We start from the raw sequence: 21,704 nt of genomic DNA, 5'->3' as shown, positions 1-21,704 counted from the left end.
TCTCAAGGATATACGTGTTTATAATTTTATTATTGATTATAATTTATTTGTTTTACACCACAACATTTTATGATAACCACGTACAATTACATATTATGTCTCTCAGCATAAGTACATAATTATATCAGTAAAATGCCGCCACCGGTAAATCTTCTAACGACATATATAAAATAATAATACCAGCTCTGTATCATACGAGATTAATTTTTGTATACCATAAAGGCGAAACACCCAAATTAGATTTTGATGTAAAAGATCACATAAAAATACAAAAATAATTAGAACCGCCGCCCGTGCCGCCGCAGGGAGCGACCGGGACGTGTGCGGGGCCGCAGGGTGCGGAAGGGTGTGCTTGTACCGGTCGGCTGTAGTAGTAGGTATTAGTGAGCGACCGACATGCGCCGAAATTTTATTAATACAAAAGGTAATATGTTTTAGATTAATATGTTTTAGAGACAAAATATAAAATATTATCTTAAAAACTTGTGCAATGGATTGTGCTACTGATTCTCGGCAAACTAATTTCGGCTTTGTAATATACTAAAAATAATGATGTATACTCTCCCATGACTGCTGGGCACGGGTCTCCTTTACTGCCGAGAAGATTTAAGCTCTTAATCCACCACGCTGGCCTAATGCAAATCCGCAGAATTTACATACATACATGAGCAAAATGATACTGACTTTTCTACTCAGTATTTGCCGAAAATCTGAAATTAGTGTCTGATATGGCGATTGGGTTCTCCTATCTTATCATGGAATAGAATACACACGGCGAAAAATGGCTGCACTAGTTGTGCTTCTGCCTACCCCTCCAGGGATAAAGGCATGACATATGTTTGTATTTTACTACGCCTAGAGAATATACACAAGCAATATGCATGACAGTACAAAAGCTAAATAATTTAAGTCGATTTTAAATTGAGTTTCGAATGGAGAGCTTTTGGATACTTTTTTTATAAATGCACTCTACATATTATCATCTTGAACTAATTTTGTAAAGAGCAACGCTGGAGTTTCTTGCCCGTTCTTCTCAGATGGAACGTGCTTTCCAGAAAGGCGGTGGTGATTTATGAAATCGAATGTTTATAGGTTACAATGAATAATGTAATGACAAGTCATTCCTTGGTAATCTCGATTCCTTTCGCTTAAAGTCGGCGACACATCCATGAGTCTTCTAATTGCCCTCCCACGAGAAAACGGCCTTGAGCATTTGTTTTATACCGTTATGGCGCACGAATCGCAGACGGAAATATATTGCAAATATTTACGAACAATTACTTTAAAAACTCATAACGGTCCGTCTGAAAAATTTCAACTACCAAAACATAGTGTTGGTTGCTAAAAACATTATGCGTAGGTACTTTAGGACATGCACGGAATCAACAATTTTATTGGCATATTTATTATGAAATGAATAAAACAATATACACGTCATGAGAAAATGTTTGAAACAACTAAAAGAAAAATAACATAATAGCTTAAACAACACTGTTAATAGTAGAGGAACCTCGTGCTAAACAGAAGACAATATATAATTCATTTATATTTAATATGTACCTACAACGTAATGCGGGTTATAAATCGAAAACTATACTAAGATCGTTCAGTTCAGATTGTAAGGCTGAGGAAATACTCATAGTTGTACTAAGCTTACAAACTGCATGCAAGTAGGAAATAATACCTTCGTATGGTGGCTAAGACAGACTAACCTCAAATATGGTCTGCAACGCGCGTAACTATACAGTAACAGATGTATTAAAGCACTCAAAAACGTGTCCACCGAAATGTTTATAAATAATTCCGTCGACATTTATTTCGCACTCATTCATACTAACGAGATAAACTAGAATTATCTAAACAAGCGTGAGATAGCGTAGTGTCACCGAGTGTTACGAGCGGTGTAGTCGCTAGCCGGCAGTCGCAGCTCGCTCGTCAGCCATGCCGGACGCAGAAACTATCCTCCGTGACCTCCTCCACAAAGCGTTCGGCGGCGCGGACGTCCACGTGAAAGCGATCACCAGCGGCGGCGCCAACTACACCTCCGCGCTCTACACCGTCACCGTGCCGCAGAATGGACAGTCACTCAAACTATTCGGTAAAGTCGCCATCATCGGCGAAAAGATGAGAGCGGTCATGAACGCCGAAAACCTCTACAGCACAGAGCAATACATTTACACCAAAATACAGAAAGTATTCCACGAATTGCAAGAGAAACACGACATACCACAGAAATACAGGTTTGTTTTCCGAAATTTTACGGATGCACGGCTGAATTAGGCTCCGAGACGATACTGCTGGAAGATCTGACCATACGAGGGTTTGGAGCTTACGACAGACTACAATCTGTGGATTGGGAGCATGCCGCGAGCTCTGTGACGGCGATGGCGCGTTTCCATGCGTTGTCGTTCGCGTACAAGAATGAATATCCAGAAGATTATGAGGAAGCTACTAAAAGATTAATGCACAAATATGATGCTCCGGAAGACGAGAGCTCCTTGAAAGTGTGGGAGAAGATAATTGGCGGAGCCTTGAGTGTAGTGGACGACGAGGAACTACTACGCGACAAGCTGGCGCGACTTCTCACCACGGAGAATGCTTCCGAAGAATTCGCTAAGTACAAAATGCCTCTAAGTGTTGTGGTGTTGACGCACGGTGACTACAGGCCCAGTAACTTGCTGTTCAGGAGAGTGGTAAGTTATTGCGAGTTTTATGATTATTGTCTTCTAATTTTTCGCCTGTGCTGAGCGATCTAAATGAATTTAACTGTGTGAAAAAAACTAGAGGTATCACTAACACTTCTAATGATCTTATTTAAATTAGCTACAAATAAATGAATAATTAACTAAAACGAAACAACACTTTACATACAACTCTTTATTTAAATAAATATATAATTTCAACCATACTAATAATGATTAGGTATTATTTAATAATGACGAAAGAAGTTTCAAAAACAAGAAAAAATATGTGTTATGGTTGACTACTTCGGTGGAATAGTAGTATTACGTGCGCGGTATGACAGCGCTCTGAGCTCATGCGTTCGAACCCCGAGTCGGGTAGTGTTATTGCGTTTTTTTGCTCATATGAGTCTGGATTCTGGAATTTTTGCCCGATATAGCGATAGGCTCGCTCGCTATTACATCATGGGATGGAAATTATATTATGAAAAGTGGGTGCCCTAGCTGCACCTCTGCCTATGCTTTCGGGGATAAAGGTGTGATGTGCTAAGCTTATAAAGATATATTGGGTACAAAGTAAACAAAATTTTGTGAGTAAAATATATCTTTACGATTGCTTTACATTTAAAATAAAACTATTTTACGGATTTTATCACGATTTTTTTATATTGTTATTATCTCCCGACGTGTTGATATGACTTTGCAGCCTTCGTGCTCACGGGACAGTCTGAGATGTTGGTCATGCACAAAGTCAAAATTACAATATCTACCTACATTTTACAATCATTCAACATTTTATTTTTAGCTGTTGGTGGTCCGATCTACGCAGAATGAGTCTTGAAGTCTAAATTATAATATAAAAAAACACGATAAAATCCGTAAAATAGTTTTATTTTAATGTTTCACATTCGCGCAAACATTTACTTACTAACCTTATTAATTAGTGTTGCCACTGCAAAGGTTCTTTGATACGTATAAAATCATTTTATTTTTCGAAATTCGAAATTCAAATAATCAGAAAAACCAAACGTGTTTTTTGCTTCTCAGACGAAATAACCAATAACGCGCTATGCAATTAGGGTTATCGTTGATACCCCAGTTTGAGAGCACTCCGTATAACCGGAACTAACTGGATAACAGACCATTCCTCACGATCAGGTTGGCTTTCACCAATGTCATTGTTATGGCATTCATGTCTAGTATGGTATTTACAGAATCAGGTTGTCCTATAATTACTTTAAAGTCCTAGAATTGGCACAGAGTTAGCAACAAATCCTCGCCCAAGCATATCTATTCGTGTCCCTTATAACTAAGTGTAGATGTACAAAGCAGGGTTTATTTTACATTAAAAAATTATCGTGTAAATGACTTGCAGTTTTGCACGTGTTCAACTATATTCCTTGTTGATTGTATCCACATTCATCATGACTCATTCTTATTATCTCTTGCAATGTTAAATAATGTGATTATCAGATTACGTTACCTCAAAACAATATATGGCTTTTAGTTTTACATTATCTGATAAAGAATTTTCAGATCTCTAATTACATAACTATTGTTATAACGTTTTAAGAAAAAGTAAAAGAAATATCGGCCGGCGATAGCCTAGTTGGAGTGAGGAAAGGACTGCCAAAACGAATGTCCGCCGGGTTCAAAACCCAAGGGCACACACTTGTGACTTTTTTAAAATGATGTGTGTATTCTTTGTGAACTATCACTTGGTTTAACGGTGAAGGAAAATATTATGAGGAAACCTGCATACCTGAGAAGTTCTCTATAAGAATTTTGAGGGTGTGTGAAGTTACCAATCTGCACTAGGCCCGCGTGGTGGACTATGGCCTAATTAATCCCTCAGTGGCAGCGGAGGCCCGTGCCTAGCAGTGGGACAATCAATAATATAGGACTGATATTATTATTTATTAATATAAAAATAAGGGAAATTTTAATATAATAATAATAATATCAGTCCTGTATTATATACTTACCCGCTGAGCATGGGCCTCCTCTACTAAGGAAAATTTAAAACTTCGGCATAAAATAAATGTGATTTTTATTTCAATGTAACTAGTCGCTTTACGTGTTATTTCCGAATATCATACATTCAACTGTTTGTCATAGTTGACAATGACATAACAATATCAGTATAGTTCCGGTAATCGCCAAATTAATTAGGTCACTCGCTAAAAACGGCACGTTACGCCATACCGCGGAGATCACATCCTTAACAGATTATGAATGACTTGCGGATTTTTAACTACGACCATTGCTGTTTTTATCATAATTTATTATCTACGAAAAGATGTATTATATATATTTAATTTTTTAATCATTCTTTATTTTTAACCCACTTCAATAAAGGTGTTAAAATCAATACGTATTTTTTTTATACTCAACAGCATTCGTTTTGGCAAGCATCTCTCGCGAGTAGTTTCTATCGGTACAAATATCTTGAATACTACTTGCTATATATAGATATAACGTAGTTCTCTACGTACAGGGCTACTATAATCATATCTCTATTACATTTTAAATTACTATTTACATGTCGTAGTTCATATTCAAGGCCCATAGACGGAAGACTACAATTTAGAGATAATATACCAGATGAAACGCGCAGTACACGTTAAATTGCAAACACAATATAAGTACTACCTATTGTGTTTACTTAATGTATGATTGAAAAGGACAACAAAACAAGTGACTTGCACGTCTAGATGACTGCTCGTAAACAATACCTTGAAAAACTTCAAAGAATGCAATGAAAATCTTTATACTATGAAAATATTTTCACATTTTTTTTTGTTTACACTTATAAGGTTTTTAAGTAATGCTTTATCATTTATGGACAGACGTTATCTATACTATTATATAAAGCTGAAGAGTTTGTTTGTTTGTTTGTTTGAACGCGCTAATCTCAGGAACTACCGGTCCAAACTGAAAAATTATTTTTGCGTTGGATAGCCCTATGTTCGTGGAGTGCTATAGGCTATATATCATCACGCTATACCCAATAGGAGCGGAGCAGTAATGGCTAATCTCAGGAACTACCGGTTCAAATTGAAAAATTATTTTTGTGTTGGATAGCCCCTTTGGTCGTGGAGTGCTATAGGCTATATATCATCACGCTATACCCAATGGGAGCGGAGCAGTAGCTAATCTCAGGAACTACCGGTTCAAATTGAAAAATATTTTTGTGTTGGATAGCCCTTTGGTCATGGAGTGCTATAGGCTATATATCATCACGCTATACCCAATGGGAGCGGAGCAGTGGTAGCTAATCTCAGGAACTACCGGTTCGAACTGAAAAAATATTTTTGTGTTGAATAGCCCTTTATTTGTGCGTATTAAGATGACATTTGGTATGGAGACAGTTTGAGACCCTGGGAAGAACATAGGCTCCCAGGAAATTATACAGCGTGACTTTTATAACGGAAAACTTTTGCCCGAAAAACTTTATAACGCGGGCGGAGCCGCGGGCAAAAGCTAGTTTATTATACGAACGGTATATGGGATGACCTACACTTTAGTCTTCCCGTGACCATGAAGACTGTAAAGTTTTGGAATCGTCAGGAAATCATAATATAAAAAACCATGATATATTTCGAAAATAGTTTTATTTTGTAATGTTGAGCTACACTGCGCAACTGTATATTTTAAACAAATGGTTTACATTTTCTTCGTAAAATGGCATTAAAGTAATCAATATTTTCGAAGAAGTAGCTAGATTCGCAATACACCACAATGTCATAGAGTGTAAGCTCATCGTAAAATATGTTTTTTCCTGACCTAACCGAACTACACAGTCTGAATTAACTCTTGCTAAATCTATGGTACGCAATACCAATTTTTAAGTGATTTGTCCTCGTTTTGGGATAGTGGGTTAACAGCTGGTATTTCCTGTAGCCGGTGCCACTACGGTAACTGTAAATAATACGAGGAAGTCTTTCGCGCTCAATCGAAACAGTATAAGGCAATTCCAAATTTTTTAATGCGTGCTATATAATAAAGGCATCGACAAATTCATAATATTCTATTTATTACTTTATCATACTGTTATTAAAAAGCCCTACGATACGAAATATATTTTTCGGAAATTTCGCTTCATATCTATTTGTTTTAGTACGTCAAAACGAACTATATATATGTTTACAAATATTACAAGTAACATTGGTCGCTTTGACACGGGAGCGTGGGTAACCTCTTCTCACGCACAAACGGTCATTTGGCAGTTGACGCTCGCTTCGCCGCGTAAAAGTTTGACGTAAAACCCTATCTTATTTTAGGTTTTATTTCTTTTACAATATTATACTTGAAAATATGTATATTTTAATAATATTAATCGTCACATTTTTATAGGTTAAAATACTTGATAGAATAATTTATTATAAAATAAAATCAAATAACATTTATAATCAAATTAAATCCCATGTATATACAACCAAATGGTAGTTAACTCGTGTGGCATAATTTCATTACGATGTAGATACTAATAACTGCATAATTTCGTAATATAAAAACAATATATCTATTCCATGTGCTTCTCAGGGTTACAAACTATCTCTACACCAATTTCATCGGAATTCGTTCAGTGGTTCATTCTTTAAAGTGTAACTGACTGACTATGGCATTTATAATATAAATATGGATTGCTAAAAACTCTAGAATGATCGATCAAAGTACGACAAGAACGTTTTAAGTTTCTACCGCTTTTTTCCTTGACATTTATCTGTGTCGTAACATTCAACCAAAATAAGTTTTTTACCTTCTATTCATACTAATACGTAGTTATTTTGTTTACGTTTCCCAATTATAACTGTTTTTTTTGTATAAAAAAAACATTAAAAAAAATATGACATTGCTATTTTTTTTATTGGAATAAAGAATTAAGTGAGACAAAATATTTAAATAAAAAAATAACAAAAACTGTTCAACAAAATTATTGGCGATTGATATTAGATAGAAACTTGGAGAAGTAGATAAATTATCTAAGAATGGAAGGTGTAACTGTCAAATAAGAGAAAAGCCAGAGAAATAAGTTGAGCCCTTCATCGCTGAATACGTGAAAGGAGGGAACGATGAGAAACGCGCGACTTTAACTCGCTTAAAAACATTGTGGATATAGACCCTAATATTTACGAAACTTTTACTGGTCCCTATTTTGCTAGACGTAGGGTGAGGAAGGCTGTTAGAAACATTTTTAGACATCCTAGAGGAACCTTTTGCGCTTACAGGGGCGTACAACCTTACTTGAATTCGATGACCATTTTTGTGCTCCCGCCAATTGACCCCAAACCGAGGAAATCCGTGGCTACGCTAATGCTAAGTACGGGAAATATTAGTTATGGTGCATTGTTGATTAATGTTTAGTGACGATTACGGTCGAGGTGAACCAATCCGCACTAAGTCAGCGTGGTGGAAATGCCATGCTTTTACAATAAAGGAGGAGGTTCATGCTCAGCAGACAGTATATACAATACTGGAATTGTTACTATTACTATACGGTTCGTTGCAGGAGATTCTGACATTGATTATAATTGGAATGTCTAGTTTATTATATTATGTACCGCACTTGATAACAGCCATACACAAGGCGTAAGGATCCGCGTAGACTCTGTCAACTTGTAGCATCACACATATTTTGACAATAATGAATTTATTTAACACAACTCTCAATAAACTGTGCATAAGTTAAAATCTCGAAAACGTCTGCGCGGCGTTTTAAATACTCACGTTTATTGGTATAATAGACAAGACGGAATTTGCCCAATGTCGACACAACGTCGCATCGCGTCGGCACACGCGGTACTGGCGTATAATGTAATAACTACTGCCATGAACAACTAGAACTAGCAATTTAAACGGATTATCTTTATTTATTACACCGTAACGGCGAATCAACATTTAGACCCTTCTTGGACTTCTATTCATATATAATTTAATATCAGCCCTGTATTATATACTGTCCCTCTACCGGACGCGGGCCTCCTGTACTATCTCTTTCTAGTTGGTCTCTCATATCTGAGGATCGTGGTCAGCATCAGGGTTGCATCTGGCGCAAATGATGTGCCTCCACCGGTTTCTCTCCTATAGATCTATCTATATCTATACTTATATTATCAATGCGAAAGTAACTGTCTACTACGCTATCACGGCTGAACCCTAGAACCGATTTCGATACAATTTGGTATGAAGACAGTTTGGGGCCCTGGGAAAGATATAGGTTACTTTTCATCCCGGGAAAATATATAGCGGGACTTTTATCTGGGAAAAACTTTTTCGCACGAACGCATCCGTGAACAACGACTATTATCTATATTTTATATATAAAAATGAATCCCTATTTCACTTGGTAACGCCATCACGCGTGAACGGGTGGACCGATTTTACTATTTTTTTTTGTGTTGTGTTTGTTATTGTAAATTGCACAGAAAATTTGGAAACTTAACGAAAATATTAACTTTATATACCTGTCAATTGTTTGAAATAACTGTCAGCGATTGACAGAATGCACGCTGCAAATTCATAGTTAAGACGGGACAACGTCTGTTGGGTCAACTAGTTACTTAAAAATAAATGTAGAAGAAAAAGAAGAGGAAGAAAATACGTTTATTGCGGTAACTCACACTAATATGTAATACATGTATGTTCTCTATAGAATCCAAAACTGCTGGAGCGATTTTCATTTAAATTTTAGTATAATCTTCAGATGATCCCAGCGGGTGATCCTTTGAAGTTTGGTATCGTTCGGACCAGAAGTCAGGCCTATAGATAAACAGTATTACTCGTGCGCAGCTGCGTCATTAGGTATTGTATTTTTAGTTGTCTAGTTATTGTATTAGACTGAGTCAATGTCATTAGTATGTAGAACTAATATACGGATGTTTATCATAAATATTCATTTTATAAAGCTATCTTGATATAAACGTACTGGAACAAACATGAGCGTACCCAGCATTGTACCTCTATATTTTATTGTTTGTTGGTAGGATATATTTTATATTCGCCCGGATAGCGACCACCGTACACAAGGTGTTAAAACCCCCGCCCTGTGGAATGGGGGCGTTTGGAGAATTCCACCACGGTATCCCCTGCCTGTCGTAAAAGGCGACTAATAGGGGCCATCGGGGGGTCGTCGGCGGGCGGCTGGGGGCCGTTCGCCCTTAGTGTACGCTGTGCACATCTCGCACATTATGATGACCCCCGGGATGGACGGCAGTGTGGAAGGTAGGCCTCATGCTGCCGTTGACGCCGAGAGCGTCCTTCGGTTACGCGGGGGCTTCTGAGCCCCCATAGGAGACGGGCCGCAACAGGCGGCACCGCGCAGGACGACTGCGGACGAAAACTTAGACATTTCAGTCAGAGGAAGCCCACAGTCGTCCCTAATGCGCCGAAGAGGGCCACCGCGGAGTTTTAGTTGGTATGCCGTGCGTTATATAGGTTAGGGACTCGGCCCGGCGGTCACCCGAAGGTAAAGATCAAATCCGGGTGGCTCAACGCCGGGCCGTAAGGCACGGTGACCCCAACATAACCGCTCAGTCGCCCCCCCCGAAGGCTGGGCGGTAGTCATAAGGCACTTTCTCCGCGAAAAAAAAAAAAAAAAAAAAAAAGGTGTTAAAACCCGCCGTAATGGCTCGTAAATGTGTTTTGTTCCGAGATCAACTTATGTCTATACGGTTCCAACAGGCCGGCATAATTGTGTCGATTTCCGCGGGGTAATCATCTCTCGTCAGTCGATACTCTATTGGATCTTACTCCACTTACTATCAGGTGCAGTAGTGCAGTTGTACGGCTAAGTAACCCCACGCACGGCCGTGCGCGTATATAAAAAAAATATTCGCACCTAGGTAATGATATTAAAATTTTCTTCTTAGTATAAGCGGCGATAGCCTAGTTGGGTGTGGAACGGACTGCCGAGACGAATGTCCGCAGGTTCAAATCCCAAGGGCACACACCTCTGACTTTTCTAAAAAATCATGTGTGTATTCTTTGTGAATTTATCGTTCGCTTTAACGGTGAAGGAAAACATCGTGAGGAAACCTGCACATCTGAGAAGTTCTCTATAGGAATTTCGAAGGTGTGTGAAGTCTACCAATCCGCACTAGGCCAGCGTGGTGGACTAAGGCCTAATCCCTCTCAGTAGTACAGGAGGCCCGTGCCCAGCAGTGGGCAAGTATATAATAGAGGGCTGATATTATTATATTATTTATTAGCGCGGAGTTTAGTATTTGTAGCGGACAGAGCTATAAGTACTAATATGCATAAATGCGGTACGCAAACCATTCTAATGATATTAGATTATACATAAATTATGAAAGGGAACAGGGACCAGATTATATGGACCCTTGACCACTGCTCAACAAACCTTCCGTGTGTTTGCTTACTTCGTGGCAGTGTTGGGATCGGAACACAGACGAAAAGTGGGAGCCCTGGTACACCAGGGTCAACTGAACTGACCCGTTTGGTCTTGGTGATAAGACCTATCGTTCTAAAGTTAGAATTTCCATTAATACAGACTAGTAATTTCAATAAATAAATACTATAATATATTATATAGTGTTGTAAACTAATCTAACAACAATTTAACAGAACATTTTGTAACATTTGATAACATTTAACTTCACTTAACATTTTCTCAAAGGGTTGGTAGAAGTACATTTCTACCAACCCTTTCTCTGATAAAGGCGTGTCTGTTTTGTATTAAATAATAAATAATAATAATATCAGCCCTGTATTATACTGTCCCACTGTTGAGCACGGGCCTTCTCTACTACTGAGAGGGAATAGTACTGTTTCGTATTACTGCAGAGTATCTCTTCGGTTTATATTATGACGATTCTTGTTACTTTATTGCAACGTATGTTTGATTTGCTCGTGCTATTGGCGCGGACTATCAAGGCTGCGCATAATTTATCTCCCACTTTAGGGTAACTTCGCACTAGAGGAAAACTAGTCGGAATTCTGCGTAGTATTACACAATGCACACAAATACACTCACGCCCTTATGCCATAGGGTTAGGCAGAGACTACGCCACATCCAACATTGACATACCCGTTTCCTGTTCTTAAAAGTTTTTGCCGCTAAGGTACTCTTAACTTAATTTTACGTAATATTCTTAATTTTGTATTCTATTATGGACACGAACAGAATGACACGAGTTCCGGGTATGGTTGAATAAATACCAAATGAGCCATTTTGGTTAAACAACAATTTTTACGACTCATGTTTAGGTATTAGATCATAATTCACAACTAAAACAATTGAGTAAAATGGGCTAAAGAATAAAGATAACAACGCAACGACACAATTTAAGCCTCAACTGGCTGGGAATTGAATGCGGAAGTACGTCATTGTGATGTGTTATAAATTACGTACCTTTGTAATTTGAGCATCATTCGGTTTGCTTGGCCTCTGCAGCATAATAAAATAGTTAAAAACGACCTTGATCCTTGTTGGTCGCAGAGTCTGTAATGATTAGGGGACTATTCTCGAACGTTCGATATGAACATTCGAGCGAAAGAAACAAAAAACAAAAAAAAAAGTATTTTTAAACATCTTTTTATTTCTTTTTTTATACCAGTACGAATTGGCTTCTTTTTGTACTTTGTACTCTCATTTATTTTATTTCCAATATAAAATGTCTGTAGTTATATAAGCGACTTAATTGGAGTAATAATTATATATTCTCATGTACTTTGACTTATCATAAACGCAACTATGTTCGCCCACGTGATGAATAACGTTTTATTTTATTTATTGAAAAACAAAATCTCGAAAAGTAGTACTGATTAAGAAACATGTTTTGTAGATTGTCTTGGTTATTGATGTAAAGATTAAATTATCAACTCCTAACAACGACAACGCAATGACATTGCATTATGTTCCCTGTACAATATACTTACCTTATATTATCATCTAGTCTAAAATGTTCCATTACGAAGCGCTGCATCATATTCATAATACTACAGTTAAATCTTGTACTTCTATATCCTTCAAACGACAACAATGCTTGCTCACTATTGTTTAGCTAAAAAAAAAAAACAAATGACGTCAGCTCCGTAATCTCACACCGAAACTTAGTATCAGCTCGAGGCAAGATCAAAGCAATCTATACCTACAACTACATACCAACACGATATAGACGAGACCGATTAAAACAATATTATGAACAGCGATAAATATCACCTGTTTCAGAATAAACATCCATAATTGTCCAGCCAACGAAGGTCACATTACGTACTAGATACAGCTCTATGCAAATGTTTTAGCCTGGCACAGAAACACAACGTTATGACTTTTATTATTAATTAAAATGCCTCGGCTTAGTTATACTTGTACACTGTACGAATACGAATACTGCGCTGAGGTCCTGGGTTCGAATCCCGGGTCGGGTCAAAATAATTGTGACTGGGTTTTACTATAATGATTTCTTATGTTTACGCGAATGTTAAACATTGAAATAAAAACTATTTAACGGATTTTATCGCGATTGCCCCCCCCCCCCCCCCCGGGACCGTGAAGGCTGCAAAGTCTTCGAAACGTCGGGAGAAAATAATAATATAAAAAACCGCGATAAAATCCGTTAAATAGTATTTATTTCAATGGGTTCTTCTATCTTAAAATCATTACTCAGTTATAGCTCGGAGTCAGGAAGTTGGTAGTGTGATACCCCCGTGCCTCGGAAAGCACGTAAAGCCGTTGTTGCTGAACCTGATCTCTCTCCGGTCATGTCGGATTGTCGTCTCACCTAACTATAGGATTGAAGGAACAGAGAGTGCACCTGTGTATTGCGCACACACTTGTGCACTATAATATATCCTGCGTACCTGCTTGATTTCCGTTGAGATTGGCCGCATGGCCGATAATTCGGTTAGGAGGATTCATTCATTAATATTAGTTACCGACTTACTCAGTGCCGGAGTTGTGGAAGTAAATTAAGAAACTTTGATTTAAATTTGACATACAAGGAAATCATGACTTGGATTGACATAATATAGAGTTTTTTTCATCTTATATAAGTATATAGTAGGGATTTTGTTCCAAACAATTTAGTATGCTGGACTGATTGCTCGTAAATTACAATAAGGGTTTATTACGTTGTCTGTCGTGGGCCAAGGCTTTTAATTCATTAATACCAGCAATTAACACTACGTTAAATCGATTTTTGGCTAATTTCCGTTGGAATGCAATATTATTATTTCTTTACCTTTTATAAGCTTACAAAATCTCTTTTTTGAAATGAAGAATTCTTGAATTATACAAAACACTCATTAAAAAACCTCTAGTATTATATAATTTATCTTATTTTTTTACTTTAAGCGTCTCTCCTGTAAAGTTGACATTTCCAAGTTAGCATAGTGTTTATCTCTAGAATTTTCAATTGCGTAAAGATTTTATCCATTGTGTTGAGATGCATTGAAGCGGAATATCTAGGACAGTGTTAAAGTGGTATTACGGTGTCCAAATTGTTTGGTCAAGGCTCTGTTTCTGTAGGAAGACTTTTTTGTCTCTTCCTGACGTAAAGGCCAGTGAAATAAAAAAACTGAGAATCAAGTACAGCTGTCCAACAAATTATAAAGCTGGTTTAAATATAATGTTAAGATATATTTTTGTATCGGGCAATAGGTTTGGATGCCGACCTTGTACGCGTTGACATCTTTTACCGGAATTTAATTTATCGTAAAGTTATGAAAATGATAGTTTGCTTAATTGGTGGTAGGTTTCTCATATGTTAGTATCCGTCCGGGTAGGTAGATATTTGTGCCGCCAAGCAACAGTGTATAGTCCCTGTTGTGTTCCGGTTTGAAGAACATTGTAGCCAGTATAACTACTGGACATAGTGAGATTTAACATTTCATACCTCAGGATGGCGAGCCCAGTGGAATACCAAACAATACTTTGTAACACAAGGTGTTGGATGGTGTTTCTGCTGTTTATGGGTGGTCGTATCGCTTACCATCAGGCGAACGGCAAGCTCGTCTCATCATTCAAAGATATAAAAAAAACAACTATAATATATATAGATCATTTCATCAACGAAGAGGCGCCCCACTACTTTCCCTAATCGTTTACAGAGCGCGTGAGCCGCATGAGTGCACACGCACACTACAACAAGGGACTGAGGCTTGGATCAGTCCCCTTACCCCGCAACATCCCCAGAAAGTGGTGGGGACCGTCTTTGTGGATGAAATAACCTATAAACTAAGAACTTGCATATCACAGACAACATACGGTACAACTATTCCAAGGAAGGCTCTTTAACTCGAGGGTTTCCGCTCAAGGACGTGATAGACGGCGAGCTTGTCGCCATATTGGGCGTATAATTCAAACTCTTGGCTGATACTGAGAAAGCCACAATAGCACTTTACTCGATCCGAGATTCGAAGCCAGGAACTCAAAGTAGTGCACACCGCACTTCAATAAAACTACGCTTCTTAGAACTATGATACTGACTAACTTATGTCTATGTATAAATGGGATATTTCTATCATCACAAACAGTTTGTCTCGCTACATTGTTTTCAAACCAAAGATAACGATATTAGCATTTTGATAATGAAATATATTGAAGACAACGGTAACGCGGCCGCGAACCAAAACTATTGTATGAGAACATTAACTACAATATGCAACTGAACCAATAATAATAATTAAAAATAATAGCCCTGTATTACACTATCCTATAACTGGGTACGAGCTGCCTACTAAATTAGTCCACCGCGTTGATCTAGTGCAAATTGGTCTTTATCTGTATACTAGCTTTTGCCCGCGACTCCGCCCGCGTTACAAAGTTTTTCGGGCTAAAGTATCCCGTTATAAAAGTCACGCTGTATATTTTCCCGAGAGCTTATGTTCTTCCCAGGGTCTTAAACTGTCTCCATACCAAATTTCATCTTAATATGTTGGGTAGTTTTTGAGTTCAACACGTTCAGCCAGTCGGATGCAGCGGGGGACTTTGTTTTATAATATATTTTTGTAGAACTTTTTAAGAGGAACTATCCCGTCATACATCATTGTTGCATAACTTTAACTGTTTACGCAGCGCACGCAACGGAAGCTCTCAAAACTAATAAATTTTCCCCGTTTTTGCAACATGTTTCATTACTGCTTCGCTCCTATTGGTCATAGCTTGATGATATATAGCCTATAGCATTTCAAAAACAAAGTGCTATCCAACACAAAAAGAACTTTTCAGTTCGATCTGATAGTTCCTGAGATTAGCCATTACTGCTCGGCTCCTATTGGTCATAGCGTGACGATATATAGCCCATAGCACTCCACGAACAAAGATCTATCCAACACAAAAATAATTTTTCAGTTTGAACCGGTAGTTCCTGAGATTAGCCATTACTGCTCCGCTCCTATTGGTCATAGCGTGATGATATATAGCCTATAGCACTACACAATTAAAGAGCTATCCAACACAAAAAGATTTTTTCAGTTCGAACCGGTAGTTCCTGAGATTAGCCATTACTGCTCCGCTCCTATAGGTCATAGCGTGATGATATAAGCCTATAGCACTCCACGAACAAAAGGCTATCCAACGCAAAAAGAATTTTTCAGTATGGACCGGTAGTTCCTAAGATTAGCCATTACTGCTCCGCTCCTATTGGGTATAGCGTGATGATATATAGCCTATAGCACTCCACGAATAAAGGGCTATCCAACGCAAAAAGAATTTTTCACTTTGGACCGGTAGTTCCTGAGATTAGCGCGTTCAAACAAACAAACTCTTCAGCTTTATATAATAGTATAGATTCCATTAGAATACATTAATGAGTCGTTTGAATAAAATTGTAGCCAGCGTAATTTTTGGCCAATATGAGACTTAACATTAACTAATATTCCAGGGTAATGAGCGCAGTGGAATGCCACGCAGTACTTTGTAATTTCAAATTCTGTACGGTGTTGCTAGTGTTTATGTGCGGTCGTAACAATAGTCATCAGGCGAGGGGCATGATGCTCTCGTTCTTTAATTGTAATAAAAAAATTGCGTAGCAAATACCAAAAAAAAATCTCAAATACTTCACTCAGTCTCACAACTTAAACCAGTCCCGAATCCCTTTGCAGGGCGGCAACGTGGAGACCATAGCGGTAGACTACCAGACCGTGCACGCCGGCTGCCCCATAACAGACCTGCTGTACTTCATATTCTGCGGCACCGACGAGCAGTTCCGCGCGCAGCACTACGAGCAACTTCTGGACCACTACTACACGGAGTTAACCCTGGCTCTGCGGAGGCTGGATATCGATGTCAATGATGTGTACCCTCGGGAGACGTTCGACAGTGAGATTAAAGAGGTTTGTTAGTTTTTGTTTTTAACAAGATGAAACTTAATATTATTAAAATCTACGCGAGAATTATTAAGTTAGTCGAAAACAACACGGTTTTACTCACGTACTAAAGTAGTCGGAATCGCCGACCAGTTTTGACCTATTAAGTAGGTCATCCTCAGGGATCAGTGATCGAGAGGCCTCCGCGACGCGACGTCCTCTTAGCTAAGCGTCCGGCTAAAATCTGAAAAAATAACACTCTGTTCTTTAATGCTAGCAATAAATAAGGCCAATTGTAAGGATCAACTCTCCCTAACAAACATACTAAATTAAATGACAGGACCAAAATAAAATAAAGGAAACCCATGAAATGTAAACTTATTTTAATTGAGGGACAATAAAACAGTAAAATAACTAATTAGTTGCTTGAAATTTGCTCCATTTTGTCTGCATTACAAATACGTGTAAAGATAAATGCAATTTTCTTATCTTAATAGTTCTTTTTTATTTGAATAAATACATACATTACGTCCATGATAATTTTGGAAGAATTGGCCGCAGGAAGCTTTGGACAGATCTAAATGGAACACTGGTTGGGAGACCTTTATCCTGCAATAATAATAATAATAATATCAGCCCTGTATTATATACTTGCCCACTGCTGGGCACGGGCCTCCTCTACTACTGAGAGGGATTAGGCCTTAGTCCACCACGCTGGCCTAGTGGGGATTGGTAGACTTCACACACCTTCGAAATTCCTATATAGAGTACTTCTCAGATGTGCAGGTTTCCTCACGATGTTTTCCTTCACCGTTAAAGCGAACGATAAATTCACAAAGAATACACACATGATTTTTTAGAAAAGTCAGAGGTGTGTGCCCTTGGGATTTGAACCTGCGGACATTCGCCTCGGCAGTCCGTTCCACAACCAACTAGGCTATCGTCGCTTTATCCTGCAATGACAATGGCTAATAGTAATAATGATAATTTGTACGGGATATTGCAACACTATTTTTTGACACGCGATATTGCACTATCAACGACGAATTGTTAATTAATTGAGTAAAAGTGTTTTATCTGTTCCCATTAATTTTCCTTTCATTTAATTTAGTCTTATTAGCCTTTTCGATTGATTACATTTTCGGATTTTAGCCATTTAATTCCTCGGTATGGCAAGTGTATTTTGAAAAATCGAATGCAGTTTTGCTTCTTTTTAAAAATAAAAGAATATTTCCTTTTAGTAAAATTTGTTATCTCCAGTAATTAGAGTGCTTATCATCCAGGTGCGGTTCAAACATTCCACTATAATCTTTCCTTAAGCGATTAGCCTCCGCTGGCTTATTAAATACCTACACTTTTTTAAGCTTCATCATCCATGTAAATTTTCGGACATAAATTTACGTACGTACGTATGGTTAATTATGTAACTATTAATTATTTATTATAACAATTTGTCTAATTTAATTATCTTAATTTATCATAAATGTCACTGTGTTCGTCATTGATTAATTATAATTATAGGTTGTTATTGTAGAATAAAAACATTTATCCCAAAAATTTTAACTACGTTTTAACAAATACAGAAATGTAAGGATTCAAAATGTATATAACGCACTTGACGAAAAGTGGATGCCCTGGTTGCGTCTCTGCCTACTCCTTCGGGGATAAATGTGTGTGTTTTCAAAATATATTTATAAAGATCAATATCGCAAAAATCTTGCTTGTCATTTATCGTCTCACCCATCGATATATATAGTTGAAGCCCTTTTACTTAATTATAATCTACCTATCTTTATAATATAATTATGTTTCCAGATGCTGCCCAACACGTTGCGCGTCTGCGTAGTTATCCTTCCCATAGTGATGGTGGACGAGGCTGCCGCGCCCCAGGTAGCAGGAGACGCCGACATCGGCTCCTTCGCTCTCAAGCCCAACGAACTCTTTGCCCAGAGGTTCAACGGGATCTTGAAGGACTTCGTGAAGTGGGGGGTTATATAAGGGCTTAGATAATTATTATAGTTTCAAATGTTGGTGATAAGATTCTTGTATTCTGGATGACGTCTACCATACACATGGTGCAAGCAGTAGTGGTCCACGTAAATTTGTCGCGTTTCGAGATCATTATTCTGGTTCCAAACAGGACGGCATTATTGAGTTGACTATATAATATCAGCCCTGTATTATATACTTGCCCACTGCTGAGCACGGGCCTCCTCTTCTACTGAGAGGGTTTAGGCCTTAGTCCACCACGCTGGCCTAGTGCGGATTGGTAGACTTCACACACCTTCGAAATTCCTATAGAGAACTTCTCAGATGTGCAGGTTTCCTCACGATGTTTTCCTTCACCGTTAAAGCGAACGATAAATTCAAAATTGAGTCGACTGGTGAGCGATAAACATTTGGCATCTTAACAGTCTATTAGAACCCTACGTCATTTACCATCAGCTGCTGTAGGGTCACTGTCGTATCCATATAAAGTGAACAGAAAAATAAATGAAGAGAATATCATATTAATACCCATAAACCTGGCGATTACTTATTTACCGTAAATGATATGACAAATTGTGTGTAGCTAAACAGCACAGATGCTAATGCATTCCTACTTATAATATAAAACCTAAAGTTACTCTGTCTGTCTGTTACGCTTTCAAGGTTGTACTATTGAACTGATATCAATGAAACTTGGTATTTAGATGGTTTGAGACCCTGGCCAGGACATAGGCTAGTTTTTATCCCGGGAATACTTCTGACGTAGGCAAATACGCAAGCAAAAGCTATAATAGCCTGTAAGACTAGTAATGACATTCTTCTAAACATATAACGGCAGTTTAATACTAGGAAAATGTTATCGATCCAGTCGACATAATGTTAAACGCAAACTCTCTTCTCAGCAGTTAGTTCCGACGAGCTGATTTTCGCATTGTTTTTATCAAGTAAGATGTCTATAAGACGTGAAAATAAATCAGTTTGATGTCAACACTTTCCTTTATTATGTTAGTTTACAATAGATCTTTAGACCGGTTAGACCAGGGACGGCAAACTTTTTGGTCAACGCAACATTATTTATAATTTTTTTTTTTCTGTAATGTGCTAACATGGGGCGGTCTTACGGCCTGTCGTTGCAAATGCAACTATCATTTACACAAGTCGATAACATATGGCTAGAGCAGCAGTACTATTCAGAATATCGTAGAAGAGTGTCCCATCAGGAACTTCAATTGGGTTTACAGGGCCTACACCAGAGGCGGTAGCTAACATGCCTTTCTATAATCGTTAACGCTAACATTATGTATGGGAAAGACATAACGTAACGATAGACTTTTACATCAGAACCATGCTTCGGCTTCCGATGATACCCGAAGACGCATGGCTGTCAAAGTTTGACATCTCATTATAATAATTAACCATAATATTATGCCATACGATAATATATAAGGCCAGCTTTAGATATACGAACGTCTTATGGCGTTCTCCTTTTAGATCCCCACTATATTTTATTTGACATCCCTCAATTATTATGTGTGTGCCCGAATAATTATCGCGTGCCGCCACCAGCGCACCGGCCATTAGTTCGCCATCCCTTGTTCAAACCATTGCAACATTACCTCGAGTTCAATGCTCTAATACACTTTGACCATTTTTATCACCGAATCCTTATCACATACGTCAAACATTGCCTCATTAGGTAAATAGGCGACGCGTTATCGAATGTCAATAGGTTTGTTTGATGAGAAACTTAGGTTCTACTAGACACGAGGGTGAAGACCTCTTCTTTTAGGAACTTTCTGAATAGAGATCCAGTAGTAGTAAGACAAAATGTCTTCAGCAGCATTTTTGTTATTAATTTTTTTTATCTAACTTCAGTGTTGTCACATTACCGTCCGCGTGGAAAAAAGTAGTAAATTTCTTATAAGAATATTTAAATTAATATTGATATTATTAAATCCGATATTAATTATCGATTTGGGGCCAATAATGTTAAAAATAGCACGCTCAAACTATCAAGCGCCAAATGTCGAAGGTTACAATATTTTATTTCAATATAACGTACAAATGTAAACATGTAATTTACTCACATTAGGAACGGGTACATAATATACTTAGTACAGTCAGCCATAAAAGCAGCTAAACAATTTAAAACTCTACATACTAACTTCAATAGCATATTTTTTTCTTTATCCAACATAAAGTAGGCCTGTGTAGTAATAATTATTATTGATAAGGTTTTTAAATAAAGGCGATGTTAATTTGAATGTGTTCAACTGCTTTTGTGGTTGACAGTACATCAAAACGACCTCAATACATTTTAGTAACATTCCGGTATTCAATTATTTCTTTTATAAAAAAACCATTTTCTAATTTAATATTTAGATTTGTTGATATGGTATAATAAAATATATTAATAAGGTATAATTTTTTGGTGGAAATTAAACGTGTTTTCGAATTTTATTGCTGTTTTTTATTTATTTTTACTGCTAAAATAAGATACCATGATCTTATGTGAAAACTAATTCGTGTATTATGCTTACGCGAAACGCAGACTACCGATTTAGTCGATCGTAAAAGTCAGCCAAATAAATTATATACCAGTACTTTAAGTCGTGACGCTATAAAACAGTAGGCTAACTTGTATCAAATAATAAATGGAAATTCTGCTCAACGTTGAAGTCTCTTCATCTCCCAGTGACCGTGAGCCGAGGTTCGTAAACCGTTAGTGGGTTTTTTTTTCCAAATGAGTCACAAATAAGTTTT

The 21,704-nt window shown here is 37.7% G+C and overlaps 1 protein-coding gene across 1 annotated transcript; it reads left to right on the top strand.

Annotated features, from left to right (window-relative positions):
• The first annotated feature begins 1,941 nt into the window (after positions 1-1,941).
• Positions 1,942-21,265, top strand: LOC115447253. Its single transcript, XM_037439404.1, has 4 exons — positions 1,942-2,193; positions 2,241-2,693; positions 16,749-16,979; positions 18,768-21,265. The coding sequence occupies exons 1-4, from the start codon at positions 1,942-1,944 to the stop codon at positions 18,948-18,950; spliced, it is 1,119 nt and encodes a 372-aa protein (XP_037295301.1). The 3' UTR covers positions 18,951-21,265.
• Positions 21,266-21,704: the final 439 nt, after the last annotated feature.

Source organism: Manduca sexta, chromosome 16 (assembly GCF_014839805.1).
Source record: "Manduca sexta isolate Smith_Timp_Sample1 chromosome 16, JHU_Msex_v1.0, whole genome shotgun sequence".
Classification (NCBI taxonomy): domain Eukaryota; kingdom Metazoa; phylum Arthropoda; class Insecta; order Lepidoptera; family Sphingidae; genus Manduca; species Manduca sexta.
The sequence above is the reverse complement of the archived record's forward strand: the minus strand, read 5'-3'. Positions and strand labels throughout refer to the sequence as shown.

What these genes read in the sequence shown, in the direction of transcription:
- LOC115447253 (XM_037439404.1), top strand. Translation starts at nt 1,942, where the DNA reads ATGCCGGACGCAGAAACTATCCTCCGTGACCTCCTCCACAAAGCGTTC. An exon ending in ACTTGCTGTTCAGGAGAGTG is followed by an intron (nt 2,694 to 16,748) that starts GTAAGTTATTGC and finishes ATCCCTTTGCAG; the next exon opens with GGCGGCAACGTGGAGACCAT. An exon ending in TCGACAGTGAGATTAAAGAG is followed by an intron (nt 16,980 to 18,767) that starts GTTTGTTAGTTT and finishes TTATGTTTCCAG; the next exon opens with ATGCTGCCCAACACGTTGCG.